This window comes from Vidua chalybeata, chromosome 9 (assembly GCF_026979565.1).
Source record: "Vidua chalybeata isolate OUT-0048 chromosome 9, bVidCha1 merged haplotype, whole genome shotgun sequence".
Classification (NCBI taxonomy): Eukaryota; Metazoa; Chordata; class Aves; order Passeriformes; family Viduidae; genus Vidua; species Vidua chalybeata.
The window spans coordinates 17942898-17969926 of NC_071538.1; the positions used below are offsets into that span (position 1 = coordinate 17942898).

Genomic DNA, 27029 nt, shown 5'->3' on the forward strand with positions numbered 1-27029 from the left:
TTTCTACTTCAAGAAAGTAGTAATAATGGCTTCTCCACATGAAAAGTTGCTGCCCTGCTTCAGCAAAGCTGATTCATGCACAGCAGTGCAAACTGTATTATGCACACAATTATAGCAACACACATATAGCTTTCCCAGGTACGAAACTGCATATGAGGCAGCAGAACAGAGTGGTTAGTGATCTCCAAAGCCATGGGTGATCTGTCCAGTCTCCTACAGACCTCCCTGGCAATACTTGGCCAGGCTCAGGCAGGTTACAGGTGTTTGGGGAACTGGCCAGCTTTGCTCTCTGTACGTTGAGCAAGTCCATTCCTCAGGGAGGCTTTGGGGATGCTCTTAGCAGAGAGATAAACCACCTGTGTAATTAAAAAAAAAATAAAGCTTTCATTTTCATACATTCTCATGCATGCCACTTTTCATTCCGTTCAACTGAGACAAAGATGAATTTTAAATTCTCCAAAGCTTTAAGAGTAAGAGGAGAAGATGGAGGTTCAGGCTCTAAGTAGCTTTTGCAGTTCAGGCAGCTGCTGTGAATGTGAAAAAAGTTAATCTTTAAGTCACTGCATAGAAGAAAAAGCATAAAGGAAAAGCAGGGCTAGAAAAGGCTTTGTGGAATCCTTCGTTCACTTTAGTAAACCTCCAAACGTCTCCAGTAAGACATTTCATAATATTTTTATTATGAGAGAGTCTTCAAGATCTTAAGTTATGGTGTATGTGCTGGCCACATCCCATCTGCTCTCAAAACCAGATTTGGGCATGCACCAGCACCCCTTTCACTTCCTGGGTGCCTTGCTGGCATGCAAGGCAGAAGCAGAAATAGTTTATTCCAACAAGACCTAGGCGAGAATGGGTCCAGGGCACACTGCAGCGTACTTGCCTCTCCTCTGAGCTATTTGCCCATTCACCCATGAAGACAGGAAAGGAATATTTGAGTAAGTTATGAGTTTGGGTTTTAAATGCATCAGTAAATATCTTTTGATTCTGGTCTTTTTGAAATATAGAAACCAAAAAAAGACACTCATTTTCTTTGAGCGTGTGATGCATATAGTTACAGTATTTTTACTTAGATAAAGCCAGTACCCAATATTTTAATTTTGTATGGGTATGTACATTGCAGATCTAAGAATATGTTTCAGGTCATTTCCTCTTTTGCCTAAGCCAATTGCCTGTAGTTAGAAACTACTAAATGAAAGGCAAAATCATCTAACATAATTGTCCTTGAGATGCACTGCTATAAAAGCAAGGAGAAATTCTTTATGATATCTATTTCTATATTTATTTCTATTATATTTCCAGTTCCTCTTTGTTTCAGCATAAATTCTGTGTAAATTGCAGCTCAGTCCTTCGGCTATTATATAAAGGATCTACATGTGTAATACACATTTGGATTTTTTATCTCATATGGAGTTAGTTCAGCTTTTAAGTGCGCTTGACAAACAGCATTTTCGTACTTCTTTTATTTTAATTTGGTTTGGGTCTTTTGTGGTCAACTCAGATTTCTTAATCATCTACTCAACAACATAGGAGTTAGGATAACATTCTGTAAGTCACCTAACACAAGAACTTTCTTTTAGTGTCCTTTGCAACAGTACTTTAATATCAAGTATTTAATGGTGTCACAAGGTCAGTATCTCAAAATTGGAAGTCATGGCCCTTTCTTTTCAAATGGTTACCTTGGGACTATTGTGGAAAACTCAGTAATCTGTGGTCCCTCCGTTGCCAAGTGAGAAATAATGATAGATAAGACACACACTGATTTTTAGTTTTTTCCCTATATATCTGTCTTGGCTATTAGTTTTTGTCTACACCACAATGTCCAGCTCCCAAGTGCTTCAAAAACACCAGTCTTTCTTCCTACATGAAAGATGAATTTGTCATACTTGAGTTGCACTTTCCCTTCAAATTCGTTCCCAGGGCCAGAACTTGGGCTCATCCATGTCCTGAAACTCATGGCTTTGTTTTCTCTATTGTCTCCTTCATTTTTAAATCTCCCTGTTGAAACCTCTGAAATACCACTGCAATTAACCTGATGTTGACCTTGCTCTTGCTGCAAACCTACACCATTTTCTCTTCTTGAGACTTTCCCAGTATCTTTATTTTCTTAGTCTTCAGGAGAAACTCTTCAGATTTCTAAAACTGTGGTTGCTGGAGGCAGACTACTGCTTTAGTACTCAGATAGTGGGGTCTGCTGCCCTTAGAACTCCTCCCTTAACCCTATTCTTTTTATGTTATTTTCTTCCTGCTTCTCTCGGAAATTATAGTACACAGATGTATCATGGAATGATGGTAGGATCATTAAGTCCAACCATAAAGCCACTGAACCATGTCCCTGAGCTCCACGTCTGCACATCTGATGCTGAGCAAATGCCCCAACTGCATTTGCAAGGGGTCCTCCTGTTTCTGCAGTGCTTGTGTCTGCCAAGATGGTGCATTTGCAAGGTGTCTGCCAAGACAATGCTACATGTAAAACATTCAGCCTGCTGCTGTGTGTCTCTGGTGTAGATGTAGAAATGGTTTTCAGAGCTACAGCTGTCAAGTACCACTCAGATGTTACAGAAGAGCATGTTTTCTAAGATTAAGGATAGAAAGCATTTAAAAGTCAAAACCCAAATTTTAAAATGAAATCAAATATATCAGACCTTGCAAAAAGACACTGAAAAATTGGAGACAAACCAGAGTTTTTATATCCTTGGTAAATTTAGTGGATATATCCAGTAACATTCTTTCGATAGGAGGTACCAAGGGTCCAAATGAATCCTTGGTGAAGCAAGAATTTTTAAAGGAATTCTAAGTTAAAAGACCAGGAAGAATGAGGGAATTTTCCCTCTAAAAAGTGAGCATGAGCATTACATTGTAAGGTTTCCTTGGTAACAAAAAGAAGATAAATCCTTTTGTTCTGTGTTAGTGCATTTGGGAGAGATTTCATCTACACTCATCCCAATTTGTGCTAACTGTTCCAACTGTAGTTGTCTCCCCTTTTGTGCCATGATACCCATCATTAAGTATTATTGGATCACTGCAGGGAGAGATGGATGTTGTGAGTATGGACAGAACAGAAACCCAGACTAGCATCACCAAGGGCTTGAAGTAATAGGAAACTAGTGCAACACCAAGAATCTACAAGAAAGTCATGCAGCAAATTAAGTTAATTGGGTTTGTACTAGTATATAAAATCTGATAGACTACAGGTGAATGAAAACGTGGTTGTACAAGTAATGACAATATACTGAGGACCAGATAGCATATTTCTTAACCACAAGTATTTTGGCTTTTTTTTTTTTTTTTTTTTTTTTTGTCACGTGTGTTATCATTTTCTAGGTATAAATTTATATATGGCTGTGTAAAAATTTCTCTTTCAATTGAATGGGATTTGACAGGGTCAATAGAGTACTGACTAACATAATAGCTGGAGTCACCTATAGGTAATTAGGTAGCTCTTAGTACCTTCCCTGCTATTCACTGAAGCACAAAAACAGGTACAGAGAAGTAATAAGCAGAAGGCAGGAAAATTGTGATTTGCACAGGTTTCTGATCTCTGTTGCTTTACACAGCAGCTCCATGTATGACACCTTTTGAGAATAAAGGTGGGCACATAGATTTTCATGTATCTGAATAAATTGAAATACCTGACTATAAAAATATATATTTAACTTAAAAAGTCCATGCAGCTGATTTCTCAAATGACCTGGATGCCAGAGGGGAGAATGAAACCATTTTCAGAAGTGGCACATCATTTGGGCATTACAATTAACACAATTGTAAATCTAAGGTTACAATTGTATTTTGGGTGGGGATATTTTTGATTTGGCTTGGTTTAGTTTTTTTTTGCCTGCCTAGAATAGAAACCTATTGGCAAGGAATACTAGATAGCTTGTGTGCCTTCTCTAAATCTGCTCTTCACTGATAGTTGAGGAAAGAAAGTTACTATTCCTCTGCTGTCCTACAGCAATTGTGTTAAGTTTTTTATAGACATAACACTGCTGAACAGGTGTTGAGTTTTACTCCAGTGGTGTCTTCATTTTTAGCAACAGATAGGATACATAACTGTTTAAATCAGCTGTTAGGAACTGCATGAAACAAATGTAAATTAATTACGCCTCAATTTGAGTCTTTGGATTTACTTCTTGTTGCTCTTTTCTCTTAATTTCTTAATTTTAATGTCTTCAGCTGATAATAAGAAGAACCTATTCTTAAAAAAAATAGAAGGCAGAAAATTTGGTTTTCTCCTCAGCATATGAAGCCTAGTGAAAAAGTCAAAATAGAATCTCGCATTGTAAAAGTGTCTTTTTTGGAGTTGGACAAAAACTTCATAGCTTCACCCCTGCTGCTTAGAACAATAGGTTAATAACCTTGACATGGAGTTTGTTCTTCTTCTCTGTTGCAACCTATTAATCATCACTGCCATTATCTTGTATTGGCAAAGTGCTCTGTAAGGCAGAGCCTGCAGATGCCACCACCCTCAGCTCTTGGAACAAGACACGTCAGGTGGTGGCAGCTGTCATGTGTCTTCGTGCAGCTCAGGAGAATGGCTGAGCAGATTAAATTCCCACAGGTCATAAAAGACAAAATGACCTGCCTTCCAAAAGCTAGATATATTCCTTGAAGTGATGTGTTCGGTTGTTTCTTAGTTTTCAACCACCTTCTTTCCCAGACTTCCTGCACTGTCTGAAGTTTCCTGGTGCATTCTTAAATATGATGACTTCTTTTTTAAAATTTGATTGAAGAGATAAGCTCGTAGAAGTTATCTGCAATGTATTTCTATTTTTTTGTGAGAGGTGGTTTAAAGTCTTTCTCTTAGAATGTGAGATTACTTATATATTTCTATGTAGTACTACCATGCAGGTCATTTTTTAATCATGGGTGATAGACTTTGAAATTGATTTTAATGGATATCATGAAAATTGTACTAACTAAAGTTTTGTAATGACAGCAGAATTATTTTAGCTCAGAGTGCAACACCAAATATGTTCTGAAAATTGTTACCTCACCACTGAACTTCAAAGTGTTTTATGAATTCTGACACCGATATTTTGCTTCTGAGACAAAACTGTCCTAAACATTACAGGGTCTGAGTAGTAATTGCAATAATGCTAATAGCCATTTTGATGTTTAAATATGTATTAATTAGCAGAGTGTATTAGGAGATGGATCGTAATAATTGGTTGTCCCCTGCATCATCCTCCATCCCCATGAGCACCCTGTTCCTGAGGACCTGATTCATCAGGCCTTGCCTGACACTTGTGGAAGGGATTGCAAATGCTTTTGACAAATGTTAATTGGGAAGCACTAGAAGGCTGGATGCATTGTAATCAAAAGCAAATTAGAGCAGTTTCACAAGATGTCAGGCAAACACTTGCAGAACAGATCTGAGGGTTTCAATAGTCACTGGCTGCACCACAAGTTCAGCACAATTACACACGCTGCGTTCAAGCAGCCAAGAATGAGACTGAAGAGAAGACAGTCTCTGCAGAAGTTTGTGAGCAGGAGAGGGATGATAGGCATATCTTTGCCTTTACTCTTGAAAAAAACAGATCATGATGATCAAAACTTCACCCTAAATTCATGTGCAAATAAATAAATGAATTAATATTCTAAACCTCTAATGTAAGTGAAACATAATTGAAAAAGTGTTTTAAGAAAATTGTAATTTGCCAAATGGCTGAAATTTAATATTATGCAAAGCACTAATTTATAAAACAACTGCTGAAAAAACTGAGACTGCTCTTTATTTTGGTTTTATTTTATTTATTATTTAATTTAGAGAAGCTGTCCAGTAAGTCAAGAGTGCAACGGCCTAGCAGAACAAGAAAAAAAGAGAAAGAAAAAAGCCAAAACCAATTTTTGTGAGCTTATTTGTTCTCAACACAAGCCTCTGTATTTTTCTGTGCCTGTAAAGCATTTTGAACACTAATGAATATTTGGAAATAATGCTAACTGTGGCAGTTGCTTTGCTTCCTTGCATTGGTCTTAGTATACACGTGAAGGTGTTGCAGAGCCATTCCAGACTCCACTAGCATTAACTTACATTATCTCTCCAAAGCCTGAAAACCCTGGCGTGGCTTGGGCTGTACCTCAGCAGCTCCAGCCAAGAGTTCCTGCTGTGGGTCAGTGGCAGGAGCAGCTGCACATCCTGAGCAGAAGGGATTTGGCCTAAGCCTGTCCTGGTGTTTCATAGAAGATGAAAACTTGCTCCTTGCCACTGGCTTCTATGAATTGTGTCTTCCTACCTGCTCTACCAAAAAAGGATGTTATGGCCCCAAATGTACAAAGAGGAGAACGCCATGTACCTGCTGGGGGCTGCCTCTGCTTGGAGCTAATCGGGCATGCAGCTCTCAGGCAGCATGACTGCTGGGTAGGAAGATGTTATCATAATTATTGCCCTGGAAGGTCTATACTGGGTGACTTGAAGTTTTGAGGTCTGTTTTTCAAAAATGGTCTTGTTAGTTACAGCCCACTGCCTTTGTTGTTAAAGCTGGACTACATTGTTCACGGCACACTGATTCAAATGATTCTATCTATTGAGTTGTTCCTGCTGCAAATGTGATTAAGTAATCTTTAATTGCTTTGAGCGTGTTTGTTATGTACTGATAATTCCCTAGTATGCCTTTCAGCTTTTAGAAATGTAACTATCAATTTTTATTACAGAAGACATTATTTGGAGAATGTGCTGAAACGTCATGACAGTATGAGCTGGGAGTAAAAAAAGAAAAGAAAAACAAAAAAAAAGTCAAAGTTACATCTTAAGCATCCAGAATAGCAATAAGAGTAATATTAAGATAAAGGAAAGGAGACGCCAGAGAATCCTTGAAAGCTACATAAATAGCTTTTAAATAACTTTTTTTATATATAATTCTGAAGTAATTTATTTTATTATTACTCTGATTTTTCCCTGTGCAGTGCCTACCACAGCAGTGACAATAACTTCTTCAGCAGAGCTTTACAAAACCACAGTGTCAACCACTAGCACTACATCACAGAGAGGTCCCATAAGCACAACATCAGCTGGAGGAACAAAGGAAGGAAGCAGAGGACCCAAACCACCACCACCCATTTCCACAACCAAAATTCCTCCTGTGACAAGTTTTTTCCCTTTGCCAGAGAGATTCTGTGAACCAACTGAGGCCAGGGGGATTAGCTGGCCTCAAACACAAAGAGGAATGATGGTTGAACGCCCTTGCCCCAAAGGAACACGAGGTATTGCCTTTAAAAATATATCTTGATGTCAAGCAGACATTTCAAAAGCAATATGTAGCTCTCTCATGATGAATATTTTTTAATCTCAGGCTGTCTGTCCCATGATTTTTTTTGTTACCCAGAGAGTGCAGTATCTGCAGACAGTGGTCAAGTTATAATCTGCAATCGTCATTTGAGCATAGCCACAGAATTACCTTGTGCTTGCACTTGTGTGAATCCAGGTCAAATTTTAGGGCATTGCTTGAGGACTGTTGTGAAATATGCTTACAGCTGCCTTTCTCATTATGAGCTCCCCTCTGGATGAGCTCCAGGAAAAATCAAGGGCTTTTTGTTTGTTTGCAGAAAATGTCTGGTACTTTTCACTGACTTTTTTTTATTGCTCTTTGTAATCTACATTATTTCCTTACATTTTTGTCAATTATTGTCAAGTACTACCATTAGCAGCATTCAGAATTGAATGTTGTTTAGGAGCACAGTGTAGCCAATTTCCTGAATGCATGCAGAAAAATGGTTTCCATTTCACTGTAGTTTTCTACATCTGTTGTAGGAACTGCCTCGTATCTCTGCGTGGTCTTAACGGGAATGTGGAACCCCAAAGGCCCTGATCTTAGCAACTGTACCTCACACTGGGTAAATCAGCTGGCTCAGAAGGTTAGTTGAAACCTTTTAATCTGGTGTACACTGGTGATTAAGGATTTTAACTCTGAGCATTAATATTTCAGTTTGTTGAAGTTGTCTTTATTACTCTGTGTTCATTACAAGTAGGAGTTATGTGCACTCCATGTGCAAAGTACTGGCCAACAGTTAGGTTCTTATTTGTGTCTTAGTATGCCCTCTCTAAATTCTTATGTTGAATTTGTGATTACGTGTTCTCATCACTATTTAAAACAAAGTAGCTTATCATGTTTTCAAAAACCAAAAGCAATATTTGCTTAAAAAATCAAATACTATACAACACACAGCAAAACCTCTGGTATACAGCAAGGGTTTTTTTGTTCAGTAAAAATTACTCTATAATAAATAGATTTTTGTCTGAATGCATTGATAACAGTATGTTTAGACAGCAGAACCACTTTCTGTGTTTTCCTTCCCTACTGAGATTTACAAAGTTTATGAAAACTGGATAATTTGTTGTCAGTACAAGGCTTCTTGACTTTCAAATGCCTCAAGCACTGGTATGAACAAACAGATTTCTTACTGTCTGATAATGGCAGTAAAATAAAAGTGAGGATGAATAGAAGATCGAGCCCAAAAGTCCCACTCAGATTTCTGGTTTTGATGGCTGTTAAGAACTGCTTTTGTGTGCCACAGATCTAAGAACCTTTAATCTTCTGAGATAAAGAGAACGTTATTGGTCTCAATTAGTTACAGATTTCAATGTATGTGCAAATGGTTATTTCACCACAACAAAGGTACACAGGGAATTGGAATTAGAAGCCTCAAGCAGAACAAGGGACCCTGCTGAGATAATATAAACTGTCATTTCAGATCAGAAGTGGAGAAAATGCTGCTAGTCTGGCCAATGAACTGGCTAAACACACCAAAGGACCGGTCTTTGCTGGTGATGTTAGTTCATCAGTGAGGCTGATGGAACAGCTCGTGGACATTTTGGATGCTCAGCTTCAGGAACTACGGCCCAGTGAAAAAGACTCTGCTGGAAGGAGTTATAACAAGGTACACACCTCCCATCACCTCCTCCTGCTGGGATAACAATTGCTCTTGGGTTTGGTATTTTTTTCCTTTCAGAAATATTAATCTATACTTTGTTCCTGCATGTGTATAGTTCTGGAATAAGCATATGAGAGAAAACAGCAGTAAATACACAGCGGAAAGTTGTAATTACCTTCTTTAGGGAATAAGATATAATTCACAATAGCTGACTGGTCCTAAAATACATAGCTGTGTCCCATATTAAAATCTGGAATGCATTATAACTAGTGTGAGGGAAATGAGTATTACCTCTCAGAAATTCTATAACAAATCAGCATGTTTATCCAGTGATCCTTTTAACCCTGAGCATGTAATAAAATCGGTAGAATTCTGCATAGGTGCAGGGTTTTATTTTAATCCAACTTCCTGCAGAATAATAGCACTTTCTTAGACTTCTAAAGACACCAACATGACTTATAATTGATCTTTATAAAAAGGCCTTACTGCACATAACTAAAACTTGAATTAATGTTTTCTCTGGAAACATGTTCCAAGAAACATTTCAGAGAAAATGTGTCTTTGTGGTTTAAATACAAATTACAGTGTTATTACCTTTCCTCTTTTTCTCAGAGGAAATGTTATATTTCTCAGCCTCTTCCTTGCATGAGCCTAGTCAGCAAGCCACAAATGAAATATTTTTTCATCCTCCTTTAGAGAGAAAGATATCCATGCATTTCTCTGTTATTTTGGCAGTAGTTTTATTTACAGCCCCTAGATGCCCTTAAAATAGTTTTCCCAGAGACAGATCAAGTGCCCACACACGGATTTTTTCCTTTGACCTTTTCGTACAAACCCCACCATTTGGGCAAAAGTTATCTAGACACCTGAGTAAAGGTTGCTGTGCTGCTTTTGGCTGGGGTAGAGTTAATTTTCTTCACAGTGGCTAGTATGGGGCTACATTTTGGATTTGTGCTGAAATAAATCTTCCATATCTTCGATAAAAAGGTGTTTTTGTTAATGCTGAGCAGCACTTTCACAGCATCTTCTTCTTTCTGTACTGCTGTGCTGTCAAGGAATTTGGGAGTGCATGGGAATTTGGGAGGGGACACAGCTGGGACCTCTGAGCCCAGCTGACCAAGGGGGTATTCCAGACCATGTGACATCATATTCAGCATACAAAAATTAGGAAGAACTGGGAGACTTCAAAGTTATGGTGTTTGTCTTCCCAAGTAACAATTCCATGTGATGGAGCTTGGCTTTTCTGGGAATGGCTGAACACCTTCCTACCCATGGGAAGCAGTGAATTAATTCCCTAGTTTATTTTATTTTGTTTTACCTATTGAATTGTGTTTATCTCAGCTCATGGAATTTGTCAGTTTTACCGTTGTGATTCTTTCCCCAATCCTGCTGGTGAGCAAATCAGCAAGTGGCTGTGTGGTCTTTGGTTGCCAGCTGGGCTTAAACCACAGCTGGGAAAAAACATTTCCTGTGTGATGTAGTCATCATGGACAGAAGCTAGATTAATGTCCAGGCTCTCATTCAAAATCAGGATTTGAAACACCAGAGTATTTTTTTTTCTCTTTCTGAAGTTTTCCAGAATCTTTCTAACTTCTGATTTTCTTTTTCCTTATTAAAAAGCTCCAAAAACGAGAGAAGACGTGCAGGGCTTACCTTAAGGTATATCTCCTGTGCTGTCACCCTGCTTTCTCCCTGCTTCAGCAACCTGCCACGCTTTATCATCTTGCTGCATGATCCTATGTATTTCAGTCTTTGATAAATGTGTATTGTGCCCCATATCAACTTTACAAATGTTGGCTTTGCACAGGTATAACACTCAGAAAAAAAAAAAATCAAAGTTCATACCTCTTGTACCTTAACTTGTTCAAAACTAAAAAAGCAGAAGGGATTATTATCTGAGTTGGAAGTAACATCTCTCTTGTAATAAAATTTTGGGCAGGGGGAAAAAGCTTGCAACTCAAAGAAATTAGTTCACCTTGGTAGAATTTTATATCAAAGACTGTTTAGAGTTAATTTGCTTGTGAGAAAAATATACATTATATAGTTTTTGTTTCGTGTGTATTCTTATGCCTAGTAAAATCACTCCTTCTTACAGTTTTGAGAATTGTTACAATTCAGTGACTTGAGGATACAATGCAAAGACAAACATTTCTCTAACTTCACTTGTAAAATGTCTGCCACATGTCCCATTAACCAGGCTATATAGAAGGTGTGTAACACATTGCTGCCTGATTTCCAGTTCCTTTCATTAGCTGTAGAATGGCTGCCTGTAGTGGCCAGCTCCTTTGCTACAGTACAATGCCAGTAATGCCACCTCACCCCTATGAAGGGGAAAAAAAAGTCCTAGAACAGACATGTCTGGCTCTGAAAGATTTTATTGTAGATTTTTTCAAAACTTCTTTTAAAATACTGATTTTTACCTGTATCCTCTGAGATGAAATGTAAGAATTATTTTTGGAAAGAATTTTGAAATACTTTCCAACATAATAAAAAAATTCAGACTCTTACTGAAAAGAGATTTCTCTGTACAGGGCACTTCTGTCTTTTATCCTGGGGCCCTGGAAGTGGATGGGAGATGTCCAGTTATACAAAAATTTGACAAAAGAGACAAAGATCTGGAGAGAAATTCATTTCTCAAGCAATAATAGTTGTAATGTATTTTTATTAGAAAATATATTTTAATAGTAAAGGGTAATCCAGAAGATGTGGTTTAGGTAGAGTGGGGTTTTCTGCTTCCTTTTCAATAGTAAACAGGATCGTGAGACAAGCAGTAACGGGGCTGCTCTGACAGCTGTGTCACAGGGGCTGTGGGGTTTTTCCCATCCATTTGCCTCTGTCTGAGAGGAGAAGCACTTCAGAAATATTACGGGGCAGGTGATGATTTTCCACAAGGAAAACGCAGAGTTAGGGTATCCCATAATAAAGGAAAAGCGTATTGTATCAGTGAATGCATACCATCACTGCTGAATGGCAATACATGAGAAACCAGAGCAGAACCTTAATTTCCAACTGGTGTCATTTTCTGTCGGTCTCAAATGGGCTTCTCTGCTTAGATAAGACTAATAAACCTCTTGAAATTACAAATCAAAAGCTGACTTACACTATGCAAATGAAGCGAGTTCCCACTTTGTGACAGAGAATTCATTTGTTCCTCAGATTAGAGGCTCCAATCTGTATTTCTTAGTGACTAATGAATCTGGCCTCTGCAGACCAATTTCTGTTCCACTCTAGTTAATGGCTGCAGCAGTATCAGTGCGAGCATTTTGACTATTCTCCCATAAGAGAAAGAAAAAAGGCTTTAGAGCCACTTCGAAGTATCTTCCACCTGCCAGGAAGGTCGTGGTAGCTCACAATGCAGACAGAAAGAGGATATTAAAATGGATTAGGCTAATTAATCTTGCTCTGACAAGAGCTTTGACCAAGTTTTCCCATTTGTTTGTTTGCACAATACAGTACTCCAGACTGACATCTTTCTGTTTGTATGTGTTCTGTTTCCATTTCCAGTGCTTTTAAATTGATCAAACAAATTATATATATGCTTAACGACACATTAGGAATAGGTAAATGGGACAGAGTAAACAGGGTGTTGCAGCAGTGCCTGCTGTACTCAATACACAGCACACTCAGTGCACAGCAACGTTATGCATTAATGTAAAAGCCTGCCTTCAATTGATTATCTGATTACTCTGATTGGATTATTTTGTAAAATAATGTAATCATGTCACTGAATTATTCTTCTTCCTTATTTATTACTACCTTATATGCAGCTCAGTGAACCTTAAAGCATGATTATAGAGTTGTTACAAGTAAAACTTTTAAAAATAGCAGATTTTATTCAGCTTTGCAGTTTTGCCGTCACTGATAACAGGAACGGTCAGTGGACATCTTGTTTGCTCTATTGATTTCCTTTTCTAACTGACCTTTGTGCAGAAATGGGAGTTGGTAATCCCTCTAAGTATCTATGAACAGGTACAGGAAGAGGAGGGGGAGTGAGAGTGGCCAAAACTAATTTTGAAGCACTGAGTCAGCTTCATTTCATGCCTCCTGCAATAAAGAAGGTCTATTTGTCATAGACAAGTAGTTTACAGAGCTATGGCTGCATAGTGGGGCTCAGTTTCCAGAGGGCTATTATTGTCATTTTAGCCTAAACTGCGGAGTGCTAATTTTGGCATTAGTATTTTTAAATAGAAGTTATACATTTTGACATTAAGATGAAAGCTTCAGGCGAGATTTCTGGCATTTATTTTTACATTTTTCAGCACAATAACAATACCATACTTATATCTGATACAAAACAAGTCAAATTTGCATGTTTACTGCTTAGAGACCACACAATGCTAGTGACTAGCTGCGCTTCTACTCATGCTAATCCAACAAGCGGATGGAAAATATTTTAATGTTGAAAACAGTGTTCTTGTGCCATTAAATCACAGTAAATCATCCTGACAGTTAAGTATTATAATTGTCGCCGTATAACATTGGGAATTTTCTCCAGCTGCCTAGGGCATCAGACCTAATGATAGTTTTCTAATGAATGCAGGCAGTTGTGGATACAGTGGACAACTTGCTCAGGCCTGAAGCTCTGGAGTCCTGGAAGGACATGAATTCTTCAGAACAAGCCCACGCAGCCACAATGTTACTTGATACGTTAGAAGAAGGGGCTTTTGTCTTGGCTGATAACCTTGTAGAACCAAGTAGAGTCTCAATGCCCACAGAAAATATTGGTAAGTAAATTTCTTTTTGAGCATAAGTTAAAGTGCTGTGTATTGCTTTACACAAAAGGAGGAAAAAGTACTCCAGGTAGCAACATACTTTCTGAAGGCTGAGCTGTGCAATGTTTGATGGAAAGGTGAGTGCTCCAAAGCAGGGAAAACACACTTTTCTTGTTTGGCTCTTTGAAATTAGCCTTCTTCTTTATTGTCATTAGTACATTATAAAATGGAAGGTAGTTGATGTTACAAAGTTGATTTATCACTGAAAAATCATTAGCAGAACGCATGGATGTGAAGAGTGCAGAGTATGGATTTTTTTAAGGGAACTGCTTTCTGTAGAGCTGCAGAAAATACGTTTCTCTTAAATATAAACTGTTCCTAATGAATTTAAATTACTTTTTTTGCAATGTACTGTGACAGTTAAATATTTTAGGCACTCAGCATAGGCTAAATGTTTATATTAAACATGACTGCCTTCAGGTAAAAATGTGTTCAGTGAACTACATCTCCCATAATGCAGAATAGCTATGCTCCAGAGACTGCAAAATAGCTGGAGATATTTGGAGCATAATTTAGAATTTAAGTGGTGACAGAGAAATGAAGGGGTTTGGTATTAGAGATGTGCAAATATTGTTGCGCAGGATGTGTTAAAGCAAAAATCATTGCTATGCATAAAATTAAAATTCCTTATTACAGAGATTAATGTAGTCTCAGGGAGGTACAAGGAACCTGAAAGTCTGCTAATATGCAGAGTACCAAGATAGAGACTTGGAATAGACTGCAGAAATGAGACTTTTCACGTTTCAGTGTCTGCATATTTGTAGCTGTAGAAGATGATTCTGCCTAGTTTTTAATTGAGTAGGAAGGTACTGGGAAAGGATGGGGGAAAGTCTCACAGTCTGTTATCAAAGGAACTGCACCAGTTGTTTGAAGGAATGTGGGTAGAATCACAGATCTGCCTTTGGATGTACACAAGCAGTTCCATGGAGATGAGTAGACTCTGAATATTGCTGCTTGTGATAAGCTGTCTTCATGTCATAATAACACTTCCCTGATGCCATACAAGACTGAATTCCTTGTACACATATGTATGTATGACTTGGAGAAAGAGAAGTGATTTCCTAATTTCATACTTTTTGTCAGTCTGTAGTTCAGAGCTGTAGCTAGACTGGTTTAATATAACTTAGATTTTGTCAACCAATTGTCCACTCTCACCTATATGATTTTATCTATCCAGGGAAATCCAGCATTCAGTGGTAATCCCATGAAAATCTCCCAATATACAATGTGTTATAAAAGTAATACTGAAGTACAGCTGAGTGGCATCTGATTTTTCAATTTAAATGCTTATTAGCAGAACTAATAAAGTGGTTTCCTATAAATATACAGAATCAGAGGTAGAAAAAAAATTGGAAATAATTTTTAGCTACATATACTGATTTAGCTAAATACATGGCAAGAGTATACTTAGGTATTCTTTGCTGACTGTTTAAAAAACTTTAAATCAATACTTAAAGTTCTAAATTTGTCAGCAAAGGATACTGCATAGGCATTAAGATCTTCAAAACTAACATTTTTTTGCAACATGTGTATAGTATCTTTAAGTGGATGTTTTGTGGGCACAAATTTGAAGAAGGTTTGATGTCATGTTATCACTACTAAAGTGCTGTCATTTTAGCAGTGTGCATTAGATTTAGTTAAACAAGCTAAGTCTGGGTGATTGAAGCATGCAGTGCAAATCTGCCTTACAGACAGCCATGTGAGAAAACTAAATACAGACTGGGGGGGAAAAATGTCATCTGGCATATTGTAATCTGGCCAAGAGACCTTCTCTTCATTCTCCTTTTTTAACGTTTTTTTTTTTTTCCTCTGGTCTGCTTAGTTTTGGATGTTGCAGTGCTTTCTACTGAGGGCCAAGTGCAGGACTTGCGATTTCCTCAGGCTGGTAAAGGAGGCAACTGGATTCAGCTCTCTGCACGAACCATGAAACAGAACAGCAGGAACGGTGAGCCTTGGGCACGGAACAGTAGAACTCCATTAACTTCTATAAAACCTACCATACCTAGTTAAAACATCAAAACAGAACAACACAAAGCTGCTCTGTGGCTTTTTTTTTTTTTTTTTTTTTTTGATGATCAGGGATACCTACCTGGTCGTTTTTCTTCAAGTCCGTGGCCTGAAAATACCTCTCAGTTTACTGATGCTTAATTGTCACTAGAGTACAGCTCACTGTACACCTCTGTGGAGTGATGATGGGCTTTTTTTTTTTTTTCTTTTGTAGGATTAGCCAAACTGGTTTTCATTATTTACAAAAGCTTGGGTCGTTTCCTCAGTACTGAGAATGCAACCATAAAGTTAGGCAGTGACTTGGCGGGGCAGAACAGCACAATCGCCGTCAACTCCCACGTCATCGCCGCTTCCATCAACAAGGAGTCGAGCCGGGTGTACCTGACTGATCCCGTGCATTTCACACTGGAACACATCGATGTGAGTTATGCTAATGAGTCAATGGGAAGGTCACAAAATCAGCAAGAGAGAAAAGCAATGCAGAAAAACAACCTTTTTTCCATTTGAATTTTAAATGTTGGACTAGGTCAGAGATGCAAGTTAAGTCTATGAACATAAAATTAAATGAGCCTGGTTCAGTGATTATTAGAACTTAAGTGTATTCTTAATGAAAGCTAATTCAGTAATCAACATGAAAATGTAAATGACTCATTTGTTTCTAACTGAAAATTAACTCTTACCTTAGTAGAAGGGTAGAAGATAACTGTTAAGATTCTTGATGGTTTGATGTAGTAAGTTTTATTGACTCTTTAACATTTTACATTAATTTTGGACCAAATTATGGAAGCTTATACAAATTGTTCAAGTTGCATTTATTCAGCAACGAATAAAGTATGGTTGATCTGTTATACTTTGAATTTATGTATATTTTCTTTGTGCTATTTCATTTAATGTGTTTCTTTGCTCTTAAGTATGTCCCTTTCTCTTTTCTGTCTCACATGGGGAAAATAAACAATCACTACTGTGATAGCGAAGATATGGTTAGATATTTCCTCTCATTTTGCCTGTTTTTGTAAATCTGGTTGGATTTTTTTATCAAAATAGATAGGCATTGAGGAGTGAACTTTTTTGTGATACCTATTCACATGACTTTGGCCTGAGACTTTGGCCAAAGGTGAGAACCAAAGGAAAAAATCCTATTTTCAAATTGTGATTTACAGAAAAAAAAAAAATCTTCAGAATAAATTCACTTTAGCTATAATGTACCATCCATGCATAAAAATTGTAATTGTTTAAAATTGGGTCTACAGTAATTGAGACTACACTTCAGAATGCTTTGGACTATAAAGTCCCTTATAAACTAGATGTCTTCCTTGTGCAACATAGTCCACAGTTTTGCTGATGAAAAACTTTATTGTCCAAAACGTGCAACGTTTAATCTAAATTACCTTTTACACATATTAAACAATTGTTATTGCCATCTTAGTGTGTAAAATCCTCATTTTATGTTATCCTTTTATCTCCCAGCCTGACAATTATTTCAATGCAAATTGTTCCTTCTGGAACTACTCAGAGAGGACTATGATGGGATACTGGTCAACTCAAGGCTGCAAACTGGTTGACACAAATAAAACTCATACAACATGTGCTTGCAGTCATCTCACCAACTTTGCAATTCTTATGGCTCGTCGGGAAATTGTGGTAGGTAACGATGTTTCCAGTCATCAACAGGGAACAAACTTAAAAGACTTAGCTTTACACTTTTAGCAAGATCCAAAATTGTTGAAGTTTCTTTAGTATTTATAGTTCTTACCTGCTCTTTCCAAAGTTGCTTTCTGTAGCACTTTTCCTCCACATCCATAAAGTTGCAAGCAAAATAAAAGGGAAGAGAAAACAAGGAAGAAGAAAAGTTTTCTACAAGCCATATTTTAAAGTTACCGACCAACCTTACAACAATTTTATAGACTCTCTCTCAGTACTGGTGGAGAGTGTCTGTAGAGACAGCTGAGCAGACTGTTCCCTGGAAGCCCAAGTGCCAGCTCTCCTTGGTGAGGAAGGTGAAAGAACTTCCATAGTGGTTGTTTAAACAACTCTTCATAGTCAGAAATTTTATTATCTATTTTAAGCACTTCCTGCACGTCAGGGGCCCAAGAGCATGCAATATTTGCAGGGACATGGGACTTCTCATTAAGCCATTGTATTTGAAAAGCTGCAAAGAACTGAAGCAAGGAATCTCCTTTAGCTAAACATGAGATTGAAGACAGAATTACATGAGCAGCATATTCTGCATTTTGTCCTGCTCATTGTGTAAAGCATTGCTTTCTTGTCTGCTGTGGAGTTGCAGGTCTGTAGGAAGTCCCAGGGAAAGTTCTCCTCCTCTTTCCTTTCTTCAGAGCCTAGTGGTCCCTTAAAAATGTTATGGTTCTCTGCTCATATTTCCAACCACTCTGCAGTGAGCCATAGGAAAAGTAAAAATGCTATCTGATCTGGATAAAATAGTCACATTTTTCTCTCAGACCCGCTTCTCTTCTATTGACCCTGATCGTGCTCTTCTGGGAAGCTGACCTGAGACTGAGAAATTACTGAGTACATTTTACTCATCTCATGTAATGAACAAGTAACTTTTCTAGATACCTGTGAAAATAGGTTTTTGTTTATACTCATAAAGAGTCATATTAATTTTCTCCATTCTTGGTTATTTCTAGTACAAAGATGGAGTGCACGAATTGCTCCTCACTGTCATCACCTGGGTGGGAATTGTCATCTCTCTTGTTTGCCTGGCCATCTGCATCTTCACATTCTGTTTTTTCCGTGGCCTGCAAAGTGATCGTAACACTATTCACAAGAACCTTTGTATCAACCTATTCATTGCTGAGTTCATTTTCCTAATAGGCATCGATAAGACAGAGTACAAGGTAAGTTTTCTCTCTGTGTACTGATCTTGTTCTCTGAAGTGACTGTTTGAATCAAAACATGACAACACTGACAAGTTTTTAGCACTCCAACACAGCAAGGCTGAAATAAAAGCTCAGCATGAAAATAAGATAGATATATTCATACCTAGTATTTGCATCCGTCCAAAATATGCTTTTTATTTTCAGTTTAGAAACACCGACTCTTAACGAAGCAGGTGGTTAGACTTTTGAAAGAGGAGATGAAATTGAATGTTGACTATTAGGAACATGAATATGTTTTCTATATATATATTCAAATGTCTTAACAGGTATTGACTACATTTTTATATATATTAGTAAAAAGCCTTTTCTATACGTGTACACATTTTTTGCACTTCACATTCAAGCAGGTATTTTGGTAGTGTTGGTAAAATTAATTCTGACATGATTCATTGGGTTGAAACTAATAATCTACCATAGTTTCATCCAGAATTTGGCCAATGGGGAAAGAATTCAGACGGACTTCTGTTACAACAGTAGAAATTTCCATACTAGAGCAGACAAAAATCGCAGGGCAGACACTTTATAATTTTTAACATGTAGTATCACATTATGCACAGAGAACCAACTGTTCATGTCTAGGATTATCTAAACTGTAAGTCCTAAAACTATATCAGTTTCAAAATTAAAAAGTTGCTTATAAAATTAAGAAGTCCACTCTGAAATTGATGACTGGGAGATGAGGGTGCAATTTCCGTATCTTTGTTCATACTGTTTGGCTAATTCACTTTCTGTAGCTACTGAGCGCATATCAGTGTTTTCAAATGTTCAGAGTATGTTTTGAGGTAGGGAAGGTGCTCCTGAATTTGTGAAGGTTTCTTATAAAATTATCTACAGTTCTATTGCACACTGTTCAGTTGGAGAGGTAATGATGTGAAGGTTTTGTGGTTTACATTTCCGTCTCTCTCTTTCTTTGCAGATTGCATGTCCAGTTTTTGCAGGTCTCTTACACTTTTTCTTCCTGGCAGCCTTTGCCTGGATGTGTCTAGAAGGAGTGCAGCTTTATCTAATGTTAGTAGAAGTATTTGAAAGTGAATATTCTAGAAAGAAGTACTATTATGTTGCTGGCTACCTCTTCCCTGCTACAGTAGTTGGTGTCTCAGCAGCTATTGACTATAAGAGCTACGGAACAGAGAAAGCGTAAGTAATTGCAAGTGACCTGAGTGTTTTTCAAGTGAATAATTTTTTAAAGCCTATTAGCTGTCAGAGGGTCCCTGACAGACTAAAATACCATCTGAAAGCTTTATTGGTAAGAGAATGGCAATGCTGTGCACAAATTACAATCAAGTCTTTTGTAATTCTCTAGGTTCAGGGGATTTGTACTCTAGAGAGACCAATTCTGAATCATGTTCTTTCTTTTAACACAAAAGATTGACCTGAAACAAATTGAAAAAGTAAATAACTTTTTGTACTCAGATGTATATTAAGCAAAATTTCTCAGCTTAAAGTATCTGACAAGCCTAACCACCCAGTTTTAAGCTAATGCTTCATTAGATCTCTTTGTTCAGCTGTCCCTCTAGCTCGCTCTCATCCTGAAGTATGACAGTACAATATTCCAACCTATATGTTTTATTTTGATAATATTTTATCAGGCAAGTAGAGTGGGATTAAAATTAGCCACTGCTTGTTATTTACAAAAATACACATGTATATAGGAAGTGACAGAAGGTAGACAGGAAACATTTCTGAGGATTTGAGTTGCTGGAGGCATGAATTTGCCTTTCAGTAGTGTTTATTTTGTCCTTTGATGAAATTAGTTACAGAAGGGGAAGATATTGTTGACTACAAGAAAGCTGCTTGATATTGCTACTGATGAAAGACAAATAAGAGAATTCAGCAGGGAACTGGGCTGTATGAAAAATGAATTGCTAAGTGAAGTTGGCCCTAATAGGTTCATACGTCATTTAGTCTGGTATCTTATGTATTCTTTCTCTACAGTTCAACTCCCAGATGGGGCATTTTATTTATATACCATATTATTATTCAGCAAAACATGACATCTGAGCATTTTCTGTCTCATATTCCTCAGGCGTGAGCACTTAACATTTGATATAAAGTTAAAAGCAGACTTTGAAGATCACATGGGAAGCCTGCAAAAATTATTTCCTGATGTTAGTTTCATTAGTCCATGATAGCACCTGTCACCAAACCTTTTGGCTGAAAGGAGAGCTTGCTTTGGTTTTGTTTCCCCTTATGTTAGTTATTCCTGATGATGCAGTTTCAGGTTCAGTCGTGTTACACAGTTCATTAGAAGAGGTTCAGGTTAGGTGTTTGCCATGGAATAAGTGGTACTGGGCGATGTTCATCATTGTTTACTGGCAAAGTGTTACCTTAAGAAGAATTTCCATTTACTGGACTGAGGTGCTAATGCAGCTTTTCACTTTTCATTCTCTTTCTTCTATCATAGTTGCTGGCTACACGTAGATAACTACTTTATCTGGAGTTTCATTGGACCTGTTACTTTTATTATTCTGGTAAGAACTTTGTTTTTTTTTCCTTTCTTTTTAGGTTGCCTCACGGCAGATTAAAAATATTTAAAATTTCATTCAATGCCATCCTTATTCACAAGACATTCCATAAAAATGCTTATAAACAATTTGTAATGTGACTAATGGTTATATAAATATGTAGAAATCTTTAAAGAGTGCTGACCAAATGATTAATTGTCAAATTTGTGAGCACAGTGAATGCAAAATGGGCATTTTGACTCACCTTGGTTTTCTCTGCTAGCTCTGTATCTTTAAAGCCTGGCTTTATTTGGGAAATACTGTAAAAGCTGATTGGGGACATAGCCTATGTACACAGAGGCCTTTTCTCATAATTGCTGATAGTTTGGAGGGATTAATTAATTTGTTTTCATGCTTTTGAAATCTTAAATAGTTGCATGTTTTCCTGCCCTTTCACAGTAGTAGAGTTGTGAAATGTTAGCAGAATTTCAGTTCACTTGAATTTCCAAATTCAGGAATTGTATTTCTCCATATTCAGAAATATTATTTTTTTCAGTGTGAAGTACATGTGTCAGGCATAATTTTGAAATTTCTTTGAGTTTTATAGATCTGTGTGCCAGACATATTATTTCAGCACTTTCTGTACTTACAGTACAAACTGATACTTTGATTATGGAAATTTCTACTAAAAATGTGCCTGGCCAATGTTTTGGTCTGCATTTATTCTGTTTATATCAAAAACTATTTGAATCCTTGAGCAATCACTTAAGAAAAGATAGTTGTGCAATGTAGAGGTTGTTAGAGTTCATTGGCATATTTTCAAAGACATGGGTGTAGATGCCAAAATTTATGTGTGTATGAGTTGAATTAGAAAAATTGTAGTGTTTGTAAGATGTAAGTGTAGACCATAATAATTGTACAGAGTTTATTCTAAATACATTAAAATTAAATAATATCTCAGAATGATGGGGATTTTTTTTTAATTAAACCTACAATTGCAATTGAAAGTCTTAGAAAGATAGACTTAGTATGTTCAGTATGACAGTATTTTTCAACATGAAGTTGTTTCTTCCAGTTGTAATTATTCTGGAAATTGTTCTGAGTTTCATGCTACAATAGTTAAGTCACTTCAATTCTGGTTGTGTGGTAATAATTTTGCTTTTTGTTTGTGGCTCCTTTATTTTATTGTTACTGGGGGTATTTTGCTAAGTCACCTATATTTCTCTCCCTTCCTCTAAAATAACATTTCACATGGGAAGCCTTGGGCTTTGCTGATGGCTTTTTCACTTCCTCATAACCAGGTCAGAGTGAGAATAGAGGTGAAGGACATTTAATCATATTGACCATGTACAGACATAGTTCACTATTATTTACTGGCCGTGACATTATTATCCTCCAGCAAATCATTTAGACTGAGACGCAAAAGGCTTCTGGGAGCAGTATTCCCAACTTGAAAAATATGAAACAGCAGGTAGCAATCACAGCACAGTTCCTAGGAGTAATTCTTCTCTAGCAATTGCTTTGCCCTCTAATCGTCCCAGCTGAGAAAGCAAGAGAAACCAGAGGAAGAAGTGTGAGAAGTGTAGTGGCTGAAAAATAATGTCATGTGCACTGTAACCAAAGAGCTCTATTTGTAGTGTAGCTTACTTAGTGTCAGTAGCATGTGACAATGTTGCCTTGGTAAGCTTTTTAACATGTTGCTCAAATCACTTCTGTGTTTCTCAGTTTAATAGTTCTGCGCATAAACTCTTTTTTGACAGTATTGTTCTCTGTTAATTTACAGTTTTTTCTCTGAATTTATAAGTATTTTTACTTGTGTCTGTGCCCATTTTTGCACAAAATGAGAATGGGAAGCATGAAGCTGCTCAGTACATCTTCTGAGGAACTTTTAATTTCACTATTTCGATAGCCTGCCATGCCTTTGGGCACCAGGGTTATTATATCTATGAGAAAAGAGCATGTAAGTAATGAGCGGTGGGAAACCATTAGTATGCCTGAAATGGTTTAATGAAAGCTTGGATCATGATACGTCAGGAGCTGTTCTTATCATTTGGACAGCTCCATCTGCATCTTTAATAATTAATTCAGTTCAGTAAGAGTTCAATGTGCACACTCATTTAGAAGCCTTCAGAGACCACCTCTCTCTCTGCCAGTCCCAGGGAGAAACAGGCTTCTGCATGGCTAAGAGCAAAGATCTGGAGATGCAAGAGCAGTTTTAGAGCTGCATTTGCCAGGTAACAAAAGCTCCGGGGAGTTCAAAAAGGGTCAGAACATGTGCAGTTCAGCTAGGTTACTTCAGAGTGGTGTTTCTGTTCTTCTGTCTTATCGTATCCATGTCAGCACTGCAGGCTGTGTGGAATGAATTTTAAGCTGCTAAGCTCAAGGCGGACGTGATTCCATTGAGTAGGTTCATGGCTATAAAACAAACAGTGCACTTCTGTAATCTGTGGTCAGAAAAGCCTGAGCACTTTGACTGCTGTGTAGATCTATATTCATTCATGTCCAAGGAGCGCGAGGTGTTGGTTTAATTTAGCCAGAACTGTTGCAATTTGCTTCTCCCAGCTTGCAGGCAGAGCCCATGTATTAGTCCACCAAGGGTTGTCTAAGCAAAAATTACTAAGATGCCCCTTTTCATTAACACAGAATGTGTTAAATGTTCTCACCCAGGCTGAAGTATTGCTTATCTGAGCCAGGGGATGGACAGATGTAGACATAACTTAGCTCCACAAGTGAAAATGGACTGTATTTATAAGCTTATTTTTTTATAAATAATATGTGTTTATCTTTTTATAGTAGACATTTGATAAATGGTATTTTTCTGTTAGTCACAGGGGAAATTTATCATAGTTTTTGCAAAAACTAACTTTATTTTGCCACAAATTCACTGTACCTATTAATTAGCTAATTCTAATTGATTAGTCTTCTGTGCAGGTTAGAACACCAATTTTTTTAAAAAGTTAATTTGAGTTGGACACATTCCATCTCTCAAAATTACATAGGTTTCAGGGTCTAGAAAGACAAATTTTCTACCTGCAATTTCTTTCATGTCCAGTTCCTTCTGATTTCCAAATGAGAAATGGCCATATGTGTGTTGCCTGTGAAAGAAGCATGATCTTCCAGGGTGCTGCATTTGATTATTATCATAAAAACTCTTCATATTTTGTATTTTAAAGTAGTAAGTTGTTATTTATATATATATATATATAAATTGTCTTTCACTTTGTTCTATCAAATTGCACTTATATTAAGAGATGACAAGGAACTAGTATATTAGAAGATACTCTAATTTTTTTTTTTTTTTGACTTTACACAAAGTTCTAAAATCAGGTTATAGATTAAACTAGTTCTCTATCCAGTATGCCATCTCTTCTGGTAGACAGTAAGTTTTAGAAACTAGATCAGAATCAAATATAAACACAAATGAAATACTATCCATTCAAATTTTTGCTTACTATTACCAGCTAATGTTTTAAAAGATCTCATATTATAGCTCCACCTTCTACACCTGTGTGTTCTGTCACTCTTTGGTATCACAGCAGAATCATCAAATCCAAACCTGATGCCTGACCAGACTTTTAATTTCTTATTTTTAGCTTTCAAAAGAGTGTTGGTCTGATTTGCAGACATGAAAATCAGCAGCATGAAAGAGATTTTACAGACATGATTAAGGGTATAATTTTAGGATTGTTTGAGATGTATACATTGTGCATCTCTGTGTGGATTTGCACAATGTATTTCTATTTTTTTATTAGCATTGAAGAAGAGGGGTACTGTTCAGCTGCAGATTTTGGCTCATCTGGGGTGGATGCAGCCCAGATGTCAGGATGGGGTCCGGCCAGTCACTGACCATTTACTTACATGAAGTGATGAGAACACCACCATTGTCAGAGGCACATTTTTTCTCTTAGAAGATTGCTCTCAAAAGTCTCTCTTGCTGTTCATGTGGGCCTTTGTATGACCTCAGAGTACTGCATGCTTGTGGTGAACATTTTCTTAAAGAAAGTTGTCCTACTCAGGCCATCTGTCAAGCTTGGAAAACATCTACCAATTCATTTGCTTAGATCAGTAACAGTTCAGTCCTCACAGAAACAATTCAGGTTGAAAGGAGCTCCTGGAGATCTGTGGTCAAGCTTTCTTCTCAAAATAGCCTCAGCTCTGGGCCAGACCACATTGCTTAGAGCTGAAAAAACTTCATTTGTACAAATGAATACAAAGCCCTGTGTTTTCTTCTCCCCCCTCTACATATTTCTCACCAAGAAAATTAATTCAGCTATTCCTTATAAAAGCAATTATTTTCCAGCAAGTTCCCTTCCCTCACTGCTTAGTGTATTTCATGAGAAAAAAGAAAAAAAAAAAAAAAAAAGGCAGGATGCCCAAAAGTCTTTAACTCATGAGTTTCTCCAAAACAATCCATTTCTAGATGAAAAACAATTAGGGAGCCAAAAGCAAATCTATAGAACAGTTTGGATACAGTATCTCTAAACAAGCAAAATAGGGTTTTTTATAATGATATAATGTGTAACAGAGATGCCAGCATGTTTGAACAAGTGGCAAACCATGGTCTTTTGACTGCTGAAACTGAAAACTATGCAACATTTCACAGTGATGGAGAAACAAGTATCATATGCTCAGTTGTCATAGTTACTTTGTCTTCAAAGTACAGTATTCTTCCTTTTTTCTTGGAAAGACTTTTTCAGCTGCTGTGATATGGAATTATTATTTCTGTGGGCTGATTTTGTGGGTCTGTACATAAATTACAATTAAAATGTCACCTAAGAAGCTGCTTTGTGCAGTTGCTCCCTGGTGCAGCAAGGCCATATACCCAGGCAGAGCTGAGTACCTCCATAAAACCTGTTCAATGCAATGGAGCTTGGCTCAAGCTCTGGGGTAAGGCCATGTCTGCCCATGTCACCAAAGGAACCTCAGTGTGTAAATACAAGTTTTTATTTGTCGTGTGGCAAGCCAGCACTTCAGTTGTACAAAGAATCAAAGGATAAAACCCTCTTGTTTCATAAGGCAGTCTTTTATGGGCTAAGCCATATCTATGAGTTTTTGATCCAAGAATGATGATGTCAGTACAATACAGGATACTACAGGGTAGTACTTAGGCAAGGATTAGCTTCCAGCCGTGCTGTAAACACTATTCTGAACTGGATTGTGCACTCCCAGATGCATAGGTTGCAGCCAAAGTTGATGTACGTGTTAGGATTGACACAGGGCATGTGTCTTAGCTCTTAATCTGTTTGTTTTCACAAAAAGCAAATTGAGGTTGCATTTCTCAGGCAGGCTGAAGAACTTCATGTTATGTCAGCTACCAAACTGTGCAAGAAACTTTTTCAAATAGAGAAAAATGAAATCTGTGCGCAAAGACATGGAACTGAGGGTCAGGTCTGTTGCAGAGCCCTTGTCCTGTCTGATGCAAAGGCCAGGGAGAGAAGCAACTTGTTTTCTCATCCAATGAAGTTACACCGTACAGTGAAAATGTAGATAAGAGGAAGAGACCACAATGATGTAATGAAATGGTTTTTCTCACGTGGTTAGTAATTTCCTGTAAGAATCATAAAAGATAATCACCAAGATCATTAATTATTGACACTTCTATTACATTTTGCAGCAATGGAAATATGGATAACCTACACCATGTACATGTATTAGCTTTAAGGTTAAGTATTTTCAGCCAGTTCTTGAAACACAAACAGAAATCAATCATAAAAGCTTATTTTTGTTATTTGTATCACAAACACCTTTTTCTATTAATCTCAACATACAATTGTAAAAATTTGGTACTTTGTGTAATAAGATCAAAAGTTACCAGACACTTTTCTGGTGCTGACAACTGCATTATAGTTCATGCTGTCCATCCTGATTTTGAGACAGCAGCAGGAGCAATAACATGATTGCCCATAGCAGTAAGAATTATTTCTGTAATACATGTTCTTATTAACAGACTCTGATCAGAGCCTTCAAAATATTCATCTTGTCATGATTAAGACCAGCTCTTTATTAGGATTTCAGTGACATTTCTGACCATTGAGGCACAGCTAGCA

General features: G+C 37.3%; 1 protein-coding gene across 6 annotated transcripts in view; it reads left to right on the forward strand.

Moving 5' to 3' along the window:
• Positions 1–27029, forward strand: part of ADGRL2 (adhesion G protein-coupled receptor L2) — a 156006-nt gene that overhangs the window by 113113 nt on the left and 15864 nt on the right. For 3 of the 6 annotated variants that reach the window (XM_053950215.1, XM_053950217.1, XM_053950219.1), the window contains exons 6-16: positions 6898–7194; positions 7742–7845; positions 8683–8868; positions 10483–10521; positions 13403–13586; positions 15457–15579; positions 15856–16061; positions 17109–17282; positions 18287–18496; positions 19455–19675; positions 20943–21009. In XM_053950215.1, coding sequence (XP_053806190.1) covers positions 6898–7194; positions 7742–7845; positions 8683–8868; positions 10483–10521; positions 13403–13586; positions 15457–15579; positions 15856–16061; positions 17109–17282; positions 18287–18496; positions 19455–19675; positions 20943–21009 — 1811 coding nt within the window. The remainder of the gene's footprint in view (positions 1–6897; positions 7195–7741; positions 7846–8682; positions 8869–10482; positions 10522–13402; positions 13587–15456; positions 15580–15855; positions 16062–17108; positions 17283–18286; positions 18497–19454; positions 19676–20942; positions 21010–27029) is intronic. The other 3 variants (XM_053950218.1, XM_053950220.1, XM_053950221.1) reach the window with 1 other exon arrangement.